This window comes from Clupea harengus, chromosome 17 (assembly GCF_900700415.2).
Source record: "Clupea harengus chromosome 17, Ch_v2.0.2, whole genome shotgun sequence".
NCBI lineage: Eukaryota > Metazoa > Chordata > Actinopteri > Clupeiformes > Clupeidae > Clupea > Clupea harengus.
This window is the reverse complement of record NC_045168.1, coordinates 25,032,670-25,050,169: the sequence shown is the minus strand read 5'-3', so window position 1 is coordinate 25,050,169 and position 17,500 is coordinate 25,032,670. Positions and strand designations below refer to the sequence as shown.

Sequence of the window (17,500 nt, the reverse complement as noted above, 5' to 3'; positions counted from 1 at the left end):
TAGTTTAAACTTTTGATCTTTGAGTTGATTTAAGGTAGAAATACTCCTCCCTCCCTCTCCTCCCCTCTCCCCCTCTCTACCTCGTTCAGTGCTGCCTCACACAGTCCGCGACCTCAATTACACTGCCAAGTTAGTTAGTGCTTGAAGATGGAGGACTGTGTGTGTGTGTGTAAGCATTTGTGTTGATTTGAATGAATGCATTTCTGCGTGAGTGTGATTTTTTCACTGAGGCCTGGGACCTCCAAACACATTAAAGATGACAATAACAGCAATCAGACATGAAATGACACTCCTATTGGCCTTCCAGTCTGGCCTCTGGAGCAGAGAAGGCTGGAGATCAGGAGTAATCATTTTCTGTGAGGTATTGATTAGTTCTCCCCCCTTTGATTCTCCTGGGAGGCAGAACTCTTTTTTACATTGTAATACCAGAATGTGCCGAGCAGGTCGGCCCCACTAATGATTTAGATTGGAGATGAGATGTAAATTGCAGTAATGAATGTAATTTGCCTGTAATTATAAGGAATGAGGACCATTCTACTAGCTGAGTCTGAATATATAATTTTGTCAGCACACAAAAAAAAAGAGGGGGAAAAAAATGTTTAATAATTCTGCTTGCAGGGAATAATAATGAAGTTAACTTCAGAGTGTTGCTTGTTTTAGGTTTCCGTGCTCAGACGCACTCTCCCCCTTCTTGCTAACTCGTTGAGTTCAGGCGCCTGTGCTGGTTCATATTCATATTCGTGTGTGTGTGTTGTGGGTGTATTAAAGCAGCAGCAGTCAGGTCCAGGTGTGACGGAGGTTTCTAGGGAGTAGTCTCAGGTGGCGTTGGAAGAGCCCGGCTCTCATTAGTAGAGGAGAGTGAGGTTCTTCTGCTCTTCCCTCGGGCATCCTCCCTGGCATGGTGCTGCGCTCTCTGGAACTCTACAACTGGGCTTCAGTCTCTCTCTGTCTCTTTCGGTCTCTCTCTCTCTCTCTCTCTATCTCTCTTCTCTCTCTCTCTTTCTCTCTTTCTCTCTCTCTCTTTCTCTATCTTCTCTCTCTCTTTATCACTCTCTCGTTATCTCTTTCTCTCTCTTTATCTCTCTCTCTCTCTGTCTCTCTCTCTTTCTCTCTCTCTCTTTCTCTCTCTGTCTCTCTCTCTGTCTCTCTCTCTTTCTCTCTCTCTCTTTCTCTCTCTCTATCTCTCTCTTTCTCTCTCTCTATCTCTCTCTTTATCTCTTTCTCTTTATCTCTCTTTACCTCTCTCTCTCTCTTTATTGCTCTCTTTCTCTCTCTCTTTCTCTTTCTCTGCCTCTCTCTCTCTCTCTCTCTCTCTCTCTCTCTCTCTCTCTCTCTTTCTCTCTTATTAACTCACAACACACATTCTCTTTCTATCTCTCTCCCAGCTTGTGTTTGCCTGCTGCCCCACCCAGCAAACATCCCAGTTGTCATGCGGTGTGAGTGACTATTAACTGGAGTCTTATTGGCAACACACAGAGTGATGCGCATCCCAAACATGACGCAGAGGCAAATAGACAACACCACAACAACAAAAAAACACCATTACCCTGATCACTGTGGAAAGGACCTACCCAGGTTTATTTGATCTGTACACAATAAAAAAAGTCCACATGGATAACTTTTTTCTTTTGTCCAGCAGCGGGTTTTTGTAAGGCAATGTAAGGCTTTTTCTCTGGTCACAGTTTGCCTGGCCGTCTTCCAACCTATGGTGAAGAATATCAATGTGGTGACAAATCACCGGCCAGCCCTTCCCACACTGAATCACTGCAAGTGACACGCCGGGATCGTCATCCATTAAGAGATTGCCTGCTGGGGGGGGGGGGGGGGGGGGGACAGAGCAGACACCTGTGGGCAGGCCAACATTTATCTAATCAATTTGGTTAGTGGCTGGCCTCTGGGATCCCTCTGTCTCCCACCGAGGCCACATGGAAGTCATTAAAGGACGTGCAGGTAGGCAGCAACTCTTCCCAGAGACAGGGGGAGTGGGATAGATTGCAGAGAGAGAGAGAGAGAGAGAGAAGGGGAGACAGGCAACCAGCAGACAGCAGCTCAACTCATCCCTGAGTGCCATAATCTATACCCCTCGCAAGGTCGCTAGGAAGTGTAACATAATACTATGATAATAAATGTCTTGCATGTATCCATGCATGCAGACACATACTCACTCACTCACACACACTCACTCTCTCTCTTGTCTTTTTCTTGTTTTTCTTTGGAATTGCTTGTCTGTTTTGCAATGAAAATATAGTTGAATTGAGTAAGAGGAAAGTGAGGAACAGTTTATGTTTAGCTGTGGATGGCCCAAAAGGGATATAATGTTGCAAAAAGTGACACTTCTGGTGCCCAGTTCTGTCAAAATCCAATGTATGGATGTGTATACATTTGTCTATAATTCTTTTGTATGGTTTTGTGAATCTCTTTTTTTTCTGAAACAACCTTTTAGTCTTCAAGCATGGCTTTTGAATATATTCAAGCGGGTTTGGCATTTTGTAACTATCAAGTTAGGGTTATAACCTAGTTCCGGGCTAACTATCTGAACAGCCAAAGGCATCATCTCATCCCATTGAATCCCGTCTCATCTCACACCTAGTCTCTTTCTCTCTCTGCCTCCTGCTCCATCTCATCTCGGGAGAAAGGCCTCTCTTCAATCTTGCCCTTCAATAGTGGTAAAGATTGCAATGCTATCTGCAAACACTAATATCAGAAAAAAAATCACTGCGGGTTGATAACTGTGGCTACAAGTGCCTGATTGCCAATTTCGTCTTCTCTCTCGCTGCCCTTCAGAAAGTTTTGCTCACTGCTGGTTCAAATAACTACTTCTCTCCACAAACTCCAAGGAGTGCTATGACTCAAGCACTCCGCTGTTCAGTGTTCCACATACAACCAAGCAGTGCGTTCCATTTTGGCATGATATTGCTTCATTTCTACTTTCTTGAAATGTTCAAAGCTTCTGATACAGAAGCGGAGATGTTTTCACTCATGTGGAATCAATGAATAACATCATTGTTCTTCATATGATTGAAGAATAAATCAGACCATTGCACTCATTAATGACATGAGATTGAAGCAGTTAACTCCGTTGAAGACATTTGTTTTGATTCAGGTTTGTCAGACAAAAGCAAAAACCACACTGTCTCATGCATATTTTGTAGCTTTAGCAGGATGTCACAGTCACGTAGCTTTAGCTGGAGACATTAAAGACGTCACAGTCATGTAGCTTTAGCAGGATGTCACAGTCATGTAGCTTTAGCAGGACGTCACAGTCATGTAGCTTTAGCAGGATGTCACAGTCATGTAGCTTTAGCAGGACGTCACAGTCATGTAGCTTTAGCAGGATGTCACAGTCATGTAGCTTTAGCAGGATGTCACAGTCATGTAGCTTTAGCAGGACGTCACAGTCATGTAGCTTTAGCTTTCTGTCACAGTCATGTAGCTTTAGCTTTAGCAGGACGTCACAGTCATGCAGCTTTAGCAGGGTGTCACAGTCATGTAGCTTTAGCAGGACGTCGCAGTCATGTAGCTTTAGCAGGACGTCAAAGTCATTTAGCTTTAGCAGGACGTCACAGTCATGTAGCTTTAGCAGGAGACATTAAAGACGTCACAGTCATGTAGCTTTAGCAGGAGACATTAAAGACGTCACAGTCATGTAGCTTTAGCAGGAGACATTAAAGACGTCACAGTCATGTAGCTTTAGCTGGAGACATTAAAGACGTCACAGTCATGTAGCTTTAGCAGGGGACATTAAAGACGTCACAGTCATGTAGCTTTAGCTGGAGACATTAAAGACGTCACAGTCATGTAGCTTTAGCAGAGGACATTAATGCACACTCTCTGCAGTTTTTTATATTCACACCAGTCGACTACATTTCTTAGTGGGCCCCTTTATTCTCTTCCTTTTCCAAATTGTTACTAAATATTTAGGCTCCTGGCCCTGTGCTACTGGTCATCATATCTATGCCAGTTGTGATATCCCAGGATCCTATCCCAGGATACTTTTTAAAGCAAAAGTCTGTCATTTTTGAAAGGCCCTTATTGGGAAATATGTCCCTGAATGTTGCCATGTTACTCACATCCAAGGGCATTGGGGATTGGTCATGATCCCAGTGGTTTTACCTTCCATTCATCCCCTCAGATACTTCATTTAGAATGGTCAAGAGTTTACTAGTGCACGATTGGGCCTGCTCCAGCCTTTTTGCTGCTTTATTTTGGTTCTCAAACTAGGGACCGCAGAAAGAATTGTGAGTGACATTATGTTGGCTTTCATGGCCACAGTTTGGGAGCATATAAGGGATAGAGTAACCTTTTTAACCATCTATCTTTGTCAGTAGACTCTCTTTGGGGCACAGGAATAGGCCAGGAGTGGGTGTCAAAGTCCTCCTTAATCCAAACTTTTAGTCAAAAAGCTATAAACAGTTGTCATGTAACTTCTGCTTCAGCTTAAGCGCAGAGAGTTGCTTATCTTTTAGGAATGCATTCCCCCCCCCCGTGTTCTTGACCAACCTCCCCAGACACTTAATAAAAGAACATAAAGACTGTAATTGTAATCTTCCCATGCTCCGTAATAGACTTCAGGAAATGGCCTCGTTTGGAGTACTTTATGGCTAATAGGCCAAAGCTAAAATTCACTTTGTTCATGCTTGCTTTTGTTTATGTCTGCATGGCCGGCTATAACTAAGATCTCCTCTGAGAACTATGGGGGATTTCTGTCAAGCAGATAGACAGTTGGGTCTGGATTGAGTTGAACAAATTGCTACATTTGACATACTCTACAGCTGCAATTCTGAGTGAAAATGTGTTTTAGTTCTTGTTTGAATGACTAAGAGAGAGAACGTGTTTTAGTCCTTGTTTGAATGACTAAGACAGAGAACGTGTTTTAGTCCTTGTTTGAATGACTAAGAGAGAGAACGTGTTTTAGTCTTTGTTTGAATGAGAGACAGTTGTAAAAATGTTGAAGAAGGATGTAGTAAGATTGAGTGTATGTGCCAGTGCTGAGTCCCGGACAGCCAAGGCCCAATTTACTTCCTGATGGTAATGGACGTCGCCATTTTGTTTACAGGACTCATTGTGAGCTTTATCTTTTAATGTAGGTTATTTTGTAGGTTTGATTTTTTTTTTGCAGTGCCTGCAATTGTCACCAAGGCATCAGTGGCAGTCATAATTGTATAAGGATGGTTTAACAGTACATTGACATGCAGTTTAAAGTTTGAACAGTGTTTTGCTATTTCATTGCAGCTGTGAAGTGGTATCCGCACTCGAAGGGTCTTATTGGAGCTGTGAAGTGGTATCCTTCACTCGTACGGTTTCAGTGTGACTCTCTCCTCTCTGTTCTCTACCTTTTCTTTTTAGCTTCTGTGACATGTCACAACCTGGTGTAATTCACACATCTCATCTCATATTCCGGGGGTGCCTCGAGGCCCTTATCGCTGTTAACACACTTTCCAAAAAAGTACAGCAGACCTGAGAATGATAACAGCCTACTGGGGGAAAGAAAAGTGTGAGGAGGACACACATCAGTGCTTCGTTGGTTTGGAAACTAGAAAAAATGTGGTGATATATTGCAGAGGTCTTGTTAAACCAGTTCCATCTTGTTCTCAGTGGAAGCTTCCAGAAGATCATTAACAATGTCACAGAGTCATGTGCGTTCACACGCTTCTGTCTCCGCAGCCCATTAATTCAAAGACTGACTGCAAAGCCAAGCCCTCAATATGTGTGGGTTTGTGAAAACAAATGAAGATGGTTTCAAAGCCACTTTCTGTTGCCTGCCATCCCCCAGTGGTTTGTAAATGAATAGTACATATACAGACATGCATACACAAACAAACATATACACACACACACACACCAACACAACACACATTATACAGCATCCATGGCTGTCATTTTCTTGTGTTCCCATTTCTGTCTCTCTTTTTTTCCCTTCTCTCCCCCTCTCTTCCACTCGTCCCTCTCTGAGTGTGAATAGTCTAATTGGGGATTAGGCTGCTCAGACCTTTCATTACTCTGCAAATGGGTTTTGATGAGATTGCTCCCCATTTCAAATTCCCTATCGGGGCCACATATGCTGATGAAACTCCCCTCAGTAAACTAGGGGCCTCACTCTCTCCCCCTCTTCTCTCTCTCTACCCCCTTCTCTCTCTCTCTCTCTTTCTTTCTCTCTCTCTCTCTCTCTCTCTTTCTTTCTTTCTCTCTCTCTCTCTCTCTCTCTCTCTCTCTCTCTCTCTGTCTGTCTCTCTGTCTGTCTCTCTGCCTAATCTCTCTGAGAAACTCCTCTGGTCTGCTCTTGTTTGTTCCTTTCATCCACAGCCAATATACCATCCCAAAAAAGTCCATTAAAATGAGTTATTAGCCTTTTAGCTCTTTTGGTGCATGAACATAAGGAGGATGGTCCATTATAAAACCTGGCAAAGAAAACGCCCTCTCTCGGGGGGTGGGGTGGGGTTACATATAGAGATGTTCACTTAATTCCTTTTTTTTTTCCTTTTTTAAGTCCTTTAAGTGTCTTAAAGGTGCGTTCAGTGAAAAACATAATTCCTCATGAATAAAAGCAGAAGCAAGGTATGAACAGGCTTCTGTTTCTTTGATTATTGACCAAGAACAATTACAATGAGGGGATGAGGACTTCTTATTAGGTTCACATTGTTCATTTATAGCTTTTTCTCCCTTCACTATATATTTTAGCCGAGGCAAGTTTTCACAGCAGCTCAATTTTGCTTTAAATAGTGAATTGTTAGTCTGTAGTTTTTTTTTTTTGTTTTTGTTTTGCCTGAGTATAATTGAGGTGCTGATGACCTGCCATTATTTCTGGCTGTATCTCAGTCCCTCTATAACCACACACACACACACACACACACACACACACACACACACGGCCTATTTGCATTCATGGATGGGTGGGAATGGATGCTGCCCAAGGCGGTAAGGGCCTTTGGTGAGGACTGCCAGCCAAATGTGACTTTGTATCCTTGTTTGCCTCAGGGCTTAAATTGATGGCCCTCGTCCTGCTCTTCCTCTACCTCACTGTGTATCCAAAGAGTGCACCTGTTAAACAAACTGCAGTTTTGTTAATGTGCGTGTCCCTGTACACAATCCGCTTAGGATGTGAGGCTGTAACTTAAATAACTTCAAACTTGATCCCTCTTTTTGTCATCTTATCCCTGGCTCCACAATGCCTTTGAGCACAGAACTAATCCGCCCCATTCCAAATGAGGCCTGCATCATATTCTCAGCCACTCCACATACAGATCAACCCAGAGATAAGTCGTCTGCGTAGAATCAGGGGGAAAAACTTCAGGCTAATGAATCATTAAACGAATGCTGTTTTTGGCCTGGAAAATCACATGCTTTGATCTTGTACAAACAGTTTTTTTTCCTCTCAAACCCTTCATTCTGTTTTGTTTTTCTAGCTTAGCTCTGTCAACAAAACCGCCAGATATGGATCTGTGTCCAATATGGCAACCAGGGGAGTAATTGATTTGGCAGTGTTTCGGAGTTTTAACGAATAACCTGGCTCAAATTTCTCCGACTTTCTGAAATGAGATCAGGACCGGCTGCACTTGGTTAGGTGTCTGGTTTTAAGCATGCCATCCACTGTCATGGTACTACTCCTTTCTTGTTTTCATAATTAGCTTGGATTTATATTCTGCCTTGACATGCAGTGTTTTGTGCAGTTGTCTTAAATTAGCCTTTTTGCAGTTCTGTTCTCGATTCGACTCTCTTGTTAGATGTATTCTTCATTGCCGTAGGTGAAAGAAACACATCTTGGTACATTGTTTTAGTGTTTATAGTGTTTAGGTTTGGTCTGAATTCTGTAGAAAGAGCTCAGTTTGCTGGAGAGATTTGAATTGGCATTGCCAATGCTTGCAGGTCTCTTATTCTCTTCTCTCGGTGGACTCGGGGGGGGGGGGGGTGAGGCTGCCTTCGTGATTGCAGTGTGTTGTGTCGTGTTGGTGGAGCCACACTGAGTCCCACGGAGCAGCCGTGGGGGCTTAATCGAGTCAGAGCACTGTTGCCTCACTGATGAGGCCAAATTGGGCTTGACAGTCGGGAGAACCTGATGAGTTATCTGTGGGGGTACGCAGACCCCCGTTGACATGACCTCCTCCTCCTCCTCCTCCTCCACGCAGCCTGCCAGCTCCCCACCCAGCACAGTGGGCTCGACTGGCTCCGGCCATCACAGAGAAAAGGGGATTCACCTTTCTTTCAATGCTTACTCCACCGGAACGTTTCTTTCTCTAGATTTTCAGAGCTTCCACATTTTTGGATGCATGTCTCGTATTTTCATTTCGCTTTTTTTTTTTTGTGTGTGCTTTTTTTTATTAGCTTTGTTTTGTTTATTCATAGGATTTATGTAATGCAAATTAACATGATATTCAAATACTCACATACACGCACAACTACACACACACACACACACAAACACAAACACACACGCACACACGCGCACTTACCTTATTCACTCCCATTCTGTTTTCTTAAATGTTTCACTGACCTTTCGACCCCCTTTCACTTCCTTGTCACAGCACATCTTTCCTGATCTTTCCGAGAGTTTTTGAATGTGTGTGTTTCATTGTCATACAGCAGTAGTGGAATGTTTTCCCCAGATCCATTTCATGTATAGATACTGGAAATTGCACATGGACCTCTAAGTGTCATCTCCCCCATGTGCCAATTATTGTACACTGCACAGGTTCAGCATCGCAGATGAAGCATTACATCAGGCCAGGGAATGAACTCTGGCATTGGGGCCATTGTCACAGAAACGGCTCTGAAAACTGCTTTGGCAAATTGACGATATGACTCACATTCTGTCAGAAGGACTGTCTGTGTGCGCGTATGTGAAGGTGGATGTCCTCAAGTTGAGTGTTTTATGAACTGCCATTTTCATGTCAATTTCCCCTCCAACCATTTCCCTTTTGATAGTGGAATTACTTTGTTTATGTCGTTCAGACATAAGTGGTTGTGCTGATGGTTGTTCGGTTGTTCTATGCAGTGGGGGCTCGTTCCTCTCCTCCTCAGGGTGTGTGCAGTGTTGCCCTCCTAGAGAGCCTCTGTAATGAGCTGTGTAATGGCCTTTATGATCACAACATTGTGGGGTCGCCGTCCCATCCTGAGGTAGATTTATAACGTATGGTTGAAGGCAGCAGAGCCACAAGGTGACCTCCCCAGGGCCCTGAAAAAAAAAAAGACTCGCCCCTTTATGACATTTACTCGTTTTAGCAGCTTCCTGTGTTAGCACAGCAGGACTGTTTGCTTTGCTGATTGAAAACCTCTCAAGATGGTGAGGTGAGAGACTGCATTCCAGTCTAGTTCTGCTGGTTGTGGCCGTGTGTGTGTGTGTGTGTGTGTATGAGCTGGGGTGTCACTCTGATTGGCCCCCCTCTGTGTGAATGCCAACCCGGTGCCCCAGCGTGTGTGGGGAACGTCAACCCAGATGAGTCAGGTCTCATTTGGACTCCAGGCTCTCGGACCCACGCGCCTTTCTCTCCTCATTCCGCTTTTTTACTGCTTGCTCATTCGCATTCCTTGGACATGCTGTTCCCCACCTTCTATTGGACATGTTTCCATGCTGTTCCCCACCTTCTATTGTGTCCTTAACCCAGCGCTGTATGCATGCCACGTTGAAGACCCATGATTTGTTCATCTCTCTTCTGCTTGTCATACTGTGATTTTGAAATAATTCTGTGCTGCTCTTTCCTTTCCACAGCTTCTTTTCCACAGCTCATATCTCCTGTTGTGATGTCTATAGTGTCTATACATGCATGGAGTTATACATTAGTATAATGTTCTCTTTCTGTGGCAGTGATGTCTATACATGTATGGAGTTCTACATTAGTATAATGTTCTCTTTCTGTGGCAGTGATGTCTATACATGTATGGAGTTATACATTAGTATAATGTTCTCTTTCTGTGGCAGTGATGTCTATGATGTCTATATCTCCTTCCTTCCCTCTTCACCCAAAAGTGCAAGATTATATTTAGATTAGATTTAGACTACTGAGAGATTTTTAAGAGCTTCATTATGTCAGATGTTGGATGACTCTTTTTTTTTTTTTTAAGACTCTCTGCGGTCTGTCTTTTTTATATTTTATATTTCATTTTGTACTTCCTGCAAGCTTCCACCCCTCTCGTGAATCACACACCTCCTGAAAGCTTCAGCTCACTGAGTGGACAGGTTGCTTGTGCTGCGTCAGAAATCATGTCCAGCGCTGATCCATCATATCGCCCAGTGAAGGAAGGAGACACTTACTGGTGAACTGAACCAGCCTAAAGCAGAACAGAAGTCCATAGACCTTCACTCTAGAACAGAACACAGAACTCCATAGCCCCATCTGCCCTTCACTCTAGAACAGAACAGAACTCCATAGCCCCATCTGCCCTTCACTCTAGAACAGAACAGAACTCCATAGCCCCATCTGCCCTTCACTCTAGAACAGAACAGAACTCCATAGCCCCATCTGCCCTTCACTCTAGAACAGAACACAGAACTCCATAGCCCCATCTGCCCTTCACTGTAGATGCCCCTGGCTGCTTCACTCTCTGCCTTCTCTCTCGGCGTCTGTCTTGATCAGCATTCATATACATTAGCTCCATTACACTCTCCTGGCATACTGTCAGGAGCTCCTCTCCTTTGGCAGGTTACCGGAGCAAGGACAAACCGGGCACCCCAGCAATCTAACTGATTGGAAGCTTGAAAGTAATATATTAAAGAGCCCTGTTGCTGAAGTTGAACTTTATTGTATGTTATTATTACTGGAGACCTGAGAGATGCATAGAGAGTGTGGGCGTTCTGCCACTGGAGACAAACATAGCCCCACCAATCCAAACAATGTACCTGACGCATACTTTAAAGAAGAGTTGGAGCAGGATCCTTGTTTGTACGGTTTAGGTTAGCCTCCCCTGTAGTAGCTGGGCAAGATGAGATATGTAGATATTAGCTGATAAGAAGCTTTCCCTAGGTGTGGTGTTCATCTTGACCAGGTGGGCATCGGTGGAAGGAGAGTTGACCCCTGGCTATAATCCCTGGCTATAATCCCTGGCTGTAATCTGATTAGAGGCTCCCAGGGCCACAGAGATCAATGGCCACTCTGTCTTAAGTGGTCATGTAGGTTATTAAACTGGGGACGGGCCCATTTCGAGGCACTGCACTTATCCATTCAGTCTTTAATAGCTTGTGTTGTTGGGAGACTACAGAGGAGAGGCTAGAGAAGACAAAAGGATAGGTAAGGTCGAGATGAGGTGGTGTGAAGGTAAGGGTTGAGTCAAACGCACACAATAAAGTTGAGCATATGTGTGTGTAATCTGCAGCAGGCTTACAAGCCAGCAAGGCTCCGCTTTTGAAAGCCACCTGTTCCTCTCCTATGTTCAAAGCAACTCAGAGCACCCGCTCGGTGAATTCCATATTTGTTCAGTCAGTCTAGTAAAGAAAACATGCTCTCCTCCTCCTCCTCCTCCTCCTCCTCCGCCTCTGTGTTCATTTTTGGCCTCCTCTTCTCTGTGACCCAGAACATCTGGTCAGCGTTTCAGCATTTCCCACCGTCTCTTCCCATTCTCACAGCCCATCGTCTCTTCCCATTCTCACAGCCCAAGGAATTCCAGAGGCGGCTCGATGTGGCCTTCTTTGGAATGGAAAGTGGGGGGGGGGGGGGGTGAAAAAAAATGTGGAAATCAAATCCATTCAGTGATTTTTAGAATCTGCAGACATGTCTGGGACAAGGTTACCGATTCTATTGGTCAGATCCAATTATCACACAGTGTGTATGGCTGTCTGTCTGTCTGTCTGTCTGTTTTTCTTGTCACTGGATAGGCATTAGAGGCCTCAGGACATCTCGGTGCCGTCCGTTTCCTGCTGTGGCAGACTCGGGCTGTGTCAAATTCCCTGAATGCAATCCTGACTGTCGTAATTTGTAATGAAATTTAGGGAGGTGAAAGCTTGGGGATGCAGATGCCAGTCAGTCCACCCCCCCTTATGTCCCCAGTGCTTTGGGTTTGGTCCCGGGCTGTCCACCCCCCCCCCCCCCACCCCCCCCCACATGTCCCCAGTGCTTTGGGTTTGGTCCCGGGCTCTCCACCCCCCCCCACATGTCCCCAGTGCTTTGGGTTTGGTCCCGGGCTCTCCACCCCCCCTTGGTCCCGGGCTCTCCACCCCCCCTTGGTCCCGGGCTGTCCGGCGTTCTTTAGTCATTATCTAATAGAACCCCGGGGGTTGGAATGGGTGTTCTACAATTACAGATTTTCAGAGGAAGATGTCATTAAAGCTTCGACCTGCACGTGAACTGACCACTGGCGGGGGAAGTGTATTAAACATCATGATTGAATTCTGGGGGGGTGTAAAAGAAGCAGAACAGTGAAGGGGCCATGGCTTGCCCTACACACACACACACACACACACACACACACACACACACACACACACACACACACACACACACACACACACACACACAGTATTTGAACTGCCTTTGGCTGCACTTGTGTGCATTTATATACACACACACAGAGAGACACAGAGACACACACACACACACACACACACATGCACACATACACACATACACACAGACACAGGCACACCCACTAACACAGGCACACACACACACACAAACACGAACATACGCACACACACACACACACACACGCACACACACACGCACACACACACACACACACACACACACACACTGATATGGTGCTCTCACAAGCACATTTGTTTAAAACTGTTTCTAAATAACAGTTCTGAACAGCCTCGTCATACACACACAGTATTTTAACTGCCTTTGACTGCACTTGTGTGCATTTGTACACACACACACACACACACAGACAGACAGACAGAGAGAGAGAGAGAGAGAGAGAGAGAGAGACACACACACAGACACAGACTAGCACCCACAGGCACAGACAGACACACACACACACACACACACACAGAGAGACACACACACACACACACACACACACACACACACACACACACACAGAGAGAGACACACAGACTAGCACACACACACACACACACACACACACACAGACACACACACACACACACACACAGACTGACATGCACTCTCTTTTTATTTATTTCTCCCTCTCTCACAAGCACACTAGTTTGAAACTGTTTCTAAATAACAGCGTCCTGTGTGCCACCTTGGTATGTGAATGTGAGAGTGGGCGACGCAGTAATAAAGCACATATGCTGGCTCTGTGTATCAGCTGTGGCTGAGCCAGTAGGCATATGTGCTGTTGGGTAACTGTTAAAAGACGACAGGTGGTAGTATCGCTATTTGCATAATTATGGATGTACAGAGTGCAGTCATAACAAGCCATAAACACAACCCATATGGCCCTTTTACGAACCAGAGCTGGAGATGATCTAAAACAACTTGAAGCGTTTCCTTCTTGGACAGGTGTTGTTCATAAGCCTGGATTCCAGACTGCAAATGTCTTATTAGACTGGCGTTGAGTGGGCCAGCCACAGACGGGGGTGTGTGTTCAAATGTCTTATTAGACTGGCGTTGAGGGGGCCAGCCACAGACAGGGTTGTGTGTGTTGGCTGTAACAGTATGCGGCCTGCTCCTATCTCCTAGAAGTTGGCTGTGCGACAGGCTCTGACAGTTGGAAAATGAGCCGTGAATAAGAACATGGACGTGAGTGTGAGAATGATCAGGAGAGAATAGTGACCTGACAAAGACCTGCGTAAGCTTTGTTGCAGATGTATGTATGCGGGCCCCAGTCTCAGTGTCAGACACCTGCCCAGAGGTTCAAAGCCATTACAGTGCACTTCATACATATGGTGCCCCCACCCCCACCCCCTCCCCTTCCTCTCTCTCCCTCTGCCTGTCTGGCTTGCTCTCTTGTCTTGCTGAATCACCTCCAAGCCAGTTTGATCTCTCATGGTATCTCAGACATTGTGGATCCTCCTGGAACTCTGCACTCTCCACATTATCCTTCCAAACAAACTATTCTCTGACATTTATATATGTCGCCTCTCGCCCTGTCTGTCTCTCCTCTCTCTCTCTCTCTCTCTCTCTCTCTTTTTTTTCACTCACACACAGACATACTTTTCCCTCTTTTTGGTATATCTTGCATCTTGGCAGGGCATATTGACTAAAGGGTTAATCAAAAGATCCTTTTTTTTGTGTTCTTCACTGAGCGTTCTGTGATGAAGCGAAAAGAAGAATGTGTTCAAATACCTGTCTTTATTTCAGTGTAAATTAACCCCCATCCTGTTCTTAAAGACTAATTGGTGTCCCTCCGTCCTCTTCCTCTTCCTCCATAGACATGCCCTTATTGGTGTCCCTCTTCCTCTTCCTCCATAGACATGCTCTTATTGGTGTCCCTCTTCCTCTTCCTCCATAGACATGCTCTTATTGGTGTCCCTCTTCCTCTTCCTCCATAGACATGCTCTTATTGGTGTCTCTCTTCCTCTTCCTCTTCCTCCATAGACATGCCCTTATTCGTGTCCCTCTTCCTCTTCCTCTTCCTCCATAGACATGCTCTTATTGTTGTTCCTCTTCCTCTTCCTCTTCCTCCACAGACATGCTCTTATTGGTGTCCCTCCGTCCTCTTCCTCCACAGACATGCTCTTATTGGTGTCCCTCTTCCTCTTCCTCTTCCTCCACAGACATGCTCTTATTGGTGTCCCTCTTCCTCTTCCTCTTCCTCCACAGACATGCTCTTATTGGTGTCCCTCTTCCTCTTCCTCTTCCTCCACAGACATGCTCTTATTGGTGTCCCTCTTCCTCTTCCTCTTCCTCCACAGACATGCTCTTATTGGTGTCTCTCTTCCTCTTCCTCTTCCTCCATAGACATGCCCTTATTCATGTCCCTCTTCCTCTTCCTCTTCCTCCATAGACATGCTCTTATTGGTGTCCCTCTTCCTCTCCCTCTTCCTCCATAGACATGCCCTTATTTGGTGTCCCTCTTCCTCTTCCTCCACAGACATGCCCTTGCACGTGCGGCGCAGCAGCGACCCGGCCCTGGCTGCCCTGACTGAAGCCCAGCTGCGTCCAGAGGAGCCGTCCAGGAAGAACCCCACGCGCTGGTCCACCACAGCCGGCTTCCTCAAGCCCAGCGCCCACAACACCATTAGTGGAACCGGCACCAACAGCCTGGAGAGAAAGGTGAGCGCCCACAACACCATTAGTGGAACCGGCACCAACAGCCTGGAGAGAAAGGTGAGCGCCCACAACACCATTAGTGGAACCGGCACCAACAGCCTGGAGAGAAAGGTGAACGCACACAGCACTCACACTCACTAAATTAGGAACAGTTATCTTTACCAAGTGTGAGAGTATTTAATTATTAATACGAGTGTTGATGTTAGGTTAAGGCTTCTTTTAATGAATGACCTTTTTTACTGCCATCACTTTAGTGCACCACTGAGACGTGTGTAGTCATGATGGACACAGCGGTAGAGCCAACAGCTCTCTTTTCTTTGGCAACCCTGGCCCTGCTTGGCCAAAGGAGATGTCTAGCTGTCAGCAGCTAATCAAGATGTGGCTATTGTCAGTTCATTGGAATTGGAGCAAGTTCTCAGTCCTTTTCTTTTCATAAACTCTTCCCTCAATGATGTCACTGTTCCACCCTATTCACAAATAGAAAGTGTTGAGTTGAAAGATGGCGATTGACGGTTAATAGTAGATTTGAGTTGATCTTGATTTGAATTGAATTGAACTGATTGAAGTGATGCCTTTTTGTCAGTCTTACCCGGTCATCGTGTCTGTGTCCTGCGAACGAAAGTCAGGATCTGAAGCCTGATGGTGATGGCATTTGTGGTAAAGACTCCTGATGGGGAAAGCATGTGTTGTAATTTGTTGAGTCCCAGGTCAGGTGAGTGCCTTGGGCTGCTGATGACTTAGAAACTCATCCTCTGTTTTCCCATCCAGCCTCCCTGCCGTGGCAAATAAACAAAATGTCCAATTAACTTGCTCAAAATGGCTGCCCCCTCACAATGATGGTGCACACCTTGCCTTTTTGATACCGGCAATTTAAAGATGAATTGAGGGGGAATGAGGTAGGGCTGAACGATTTGGGAAAATAATCGAATTGCGATTTTTTTACCAAAATATTGCGATTGCGATTTAACATGCGATTTTTTTTTTTCTCTCTTTTTTTCCCCAACAAAACGTAATGAATGATTTAAATATGAACAACACAATATTAGATACATTTAGTGTAAAATATTCTTTCCAACATTTTACATTTTTATTTAACTGCTCATTACAGAAACAAGAACAACAAATCGGTGGCTTTGCCACTGTGCTTTTAAGTAATTTTAAAAAAGTAATTTTAAGTATAAACACTAGGCATGCACTTTTTAAACACTGTGTGCAAAATGTACCATCTTAAAAAAAAAAATTAATAAAAAATAATAATATTTTTTTTTTTTTTTTTAGACCACGTTTTTTAATCGCGAACGTTGCGGTTAAAAATCGCGTTCTATCATATCGCGATTAAATCGCAAATGCAATTAATCGTTCAGCCCTTAGAATGAGGGGAGGAAGGGAAGGTGGCGTGAGTGGAATGTGACACGCTTCCCCTGGATGCGATTAGTGTGTCTCTGAACGTTTCCTTATAATCCCATTTAAGAGTAGTTTTGGTGTGTCACAGCCTTGGTAAGCTTATAGAACACTTCCATGTTGAAGGGGAAATAATAAAAGACCACAAAGAGAAAATAAAGCTGTTACCTTTCATTTCTCTCTCAGTGTGTGTGTGTTGGGTGTGTGTGTGTGTGTGTGTGTGTGTGTGTGTGTGTGTTGGGTGGGGGTGGTGTGAGTTGTGGAGGCGGATGGTAAAATGTCAAGGCCAGAGGTGGTGGGGAATGGCTTTGTTGTTGATCTTGGCACAGTTCCATAGGCGACTGTCTGTCTTGTTTGGATGTGTCTGTGTGCGTTATGATTGAGGAGAGCCATTCCTCTCTTGATGCATGCGATTCTGTTTTTAACCGTCTTTATTTAACTGATTTAACTGTGGCAGAGCATGGAATGAATTGGGATGTGTCCCAACATTTATTTGGTATTTCCTATGTGAAACTTGTCCTATTTTCATAATTTATTTCTATCTATGTTACGTGTCTATTTTCAGCGTTTTTAGGTATTAGATGTGGGATATATATGTTGAGTGTTGTGGACAATCTGGCTTGTATTTAGTTATCTTAACCTGGCCAGGATCTCAAAGGATTCTTCAATAAACAGCTGGCAGCGCTCTCAGGGCTGTCTGCTTGAGATCACAGACCAGTGTAAGCCGTGCTCAGTGCCAGCCCTTGGGTTACCTTAGTCTCACACCTGATTCTCAGTGGTGTAGATGCCCGCCGCTGCCCTACTGCGCTCTGCAGCGGTGGTGGTGTGCGTCTGTTCACTGGCATTCCTCTTTGATTCATTAGTGCCCATGCCAAGTCCTCACTTTGCCTCTGCTGTCTTTGCTGTGTTTGTGGGCCCCTTCTGAATCAGTGTCATTTAATGGCTTCAGCAGGAACCAGCAGTAAATAGGGCACTCATCTGAT

The 17,500-nt window shown here is 44.9% G+C and overlaps 1 protein-coding gene across 1 annotated transcript in view; it reads left to right on the top strand.

The window, feature by feature from the left end:
- The window catches only part of pard3aa (par-3 family cell polarity regulator alpha, a), a 344,419-nt gene that overhangs the window by 111,616 nt on the left and 215,303 nt on the right, over positions 1 to 17,500 (top strand). The window contains 1 exon segment of the mRNA XM_031583717.2: positions 14,938 to 15,173. Within this exon segment, the coding sequence (XP_031439577.1) occupies positions 14,938 to 15,173 (236 nt within the window).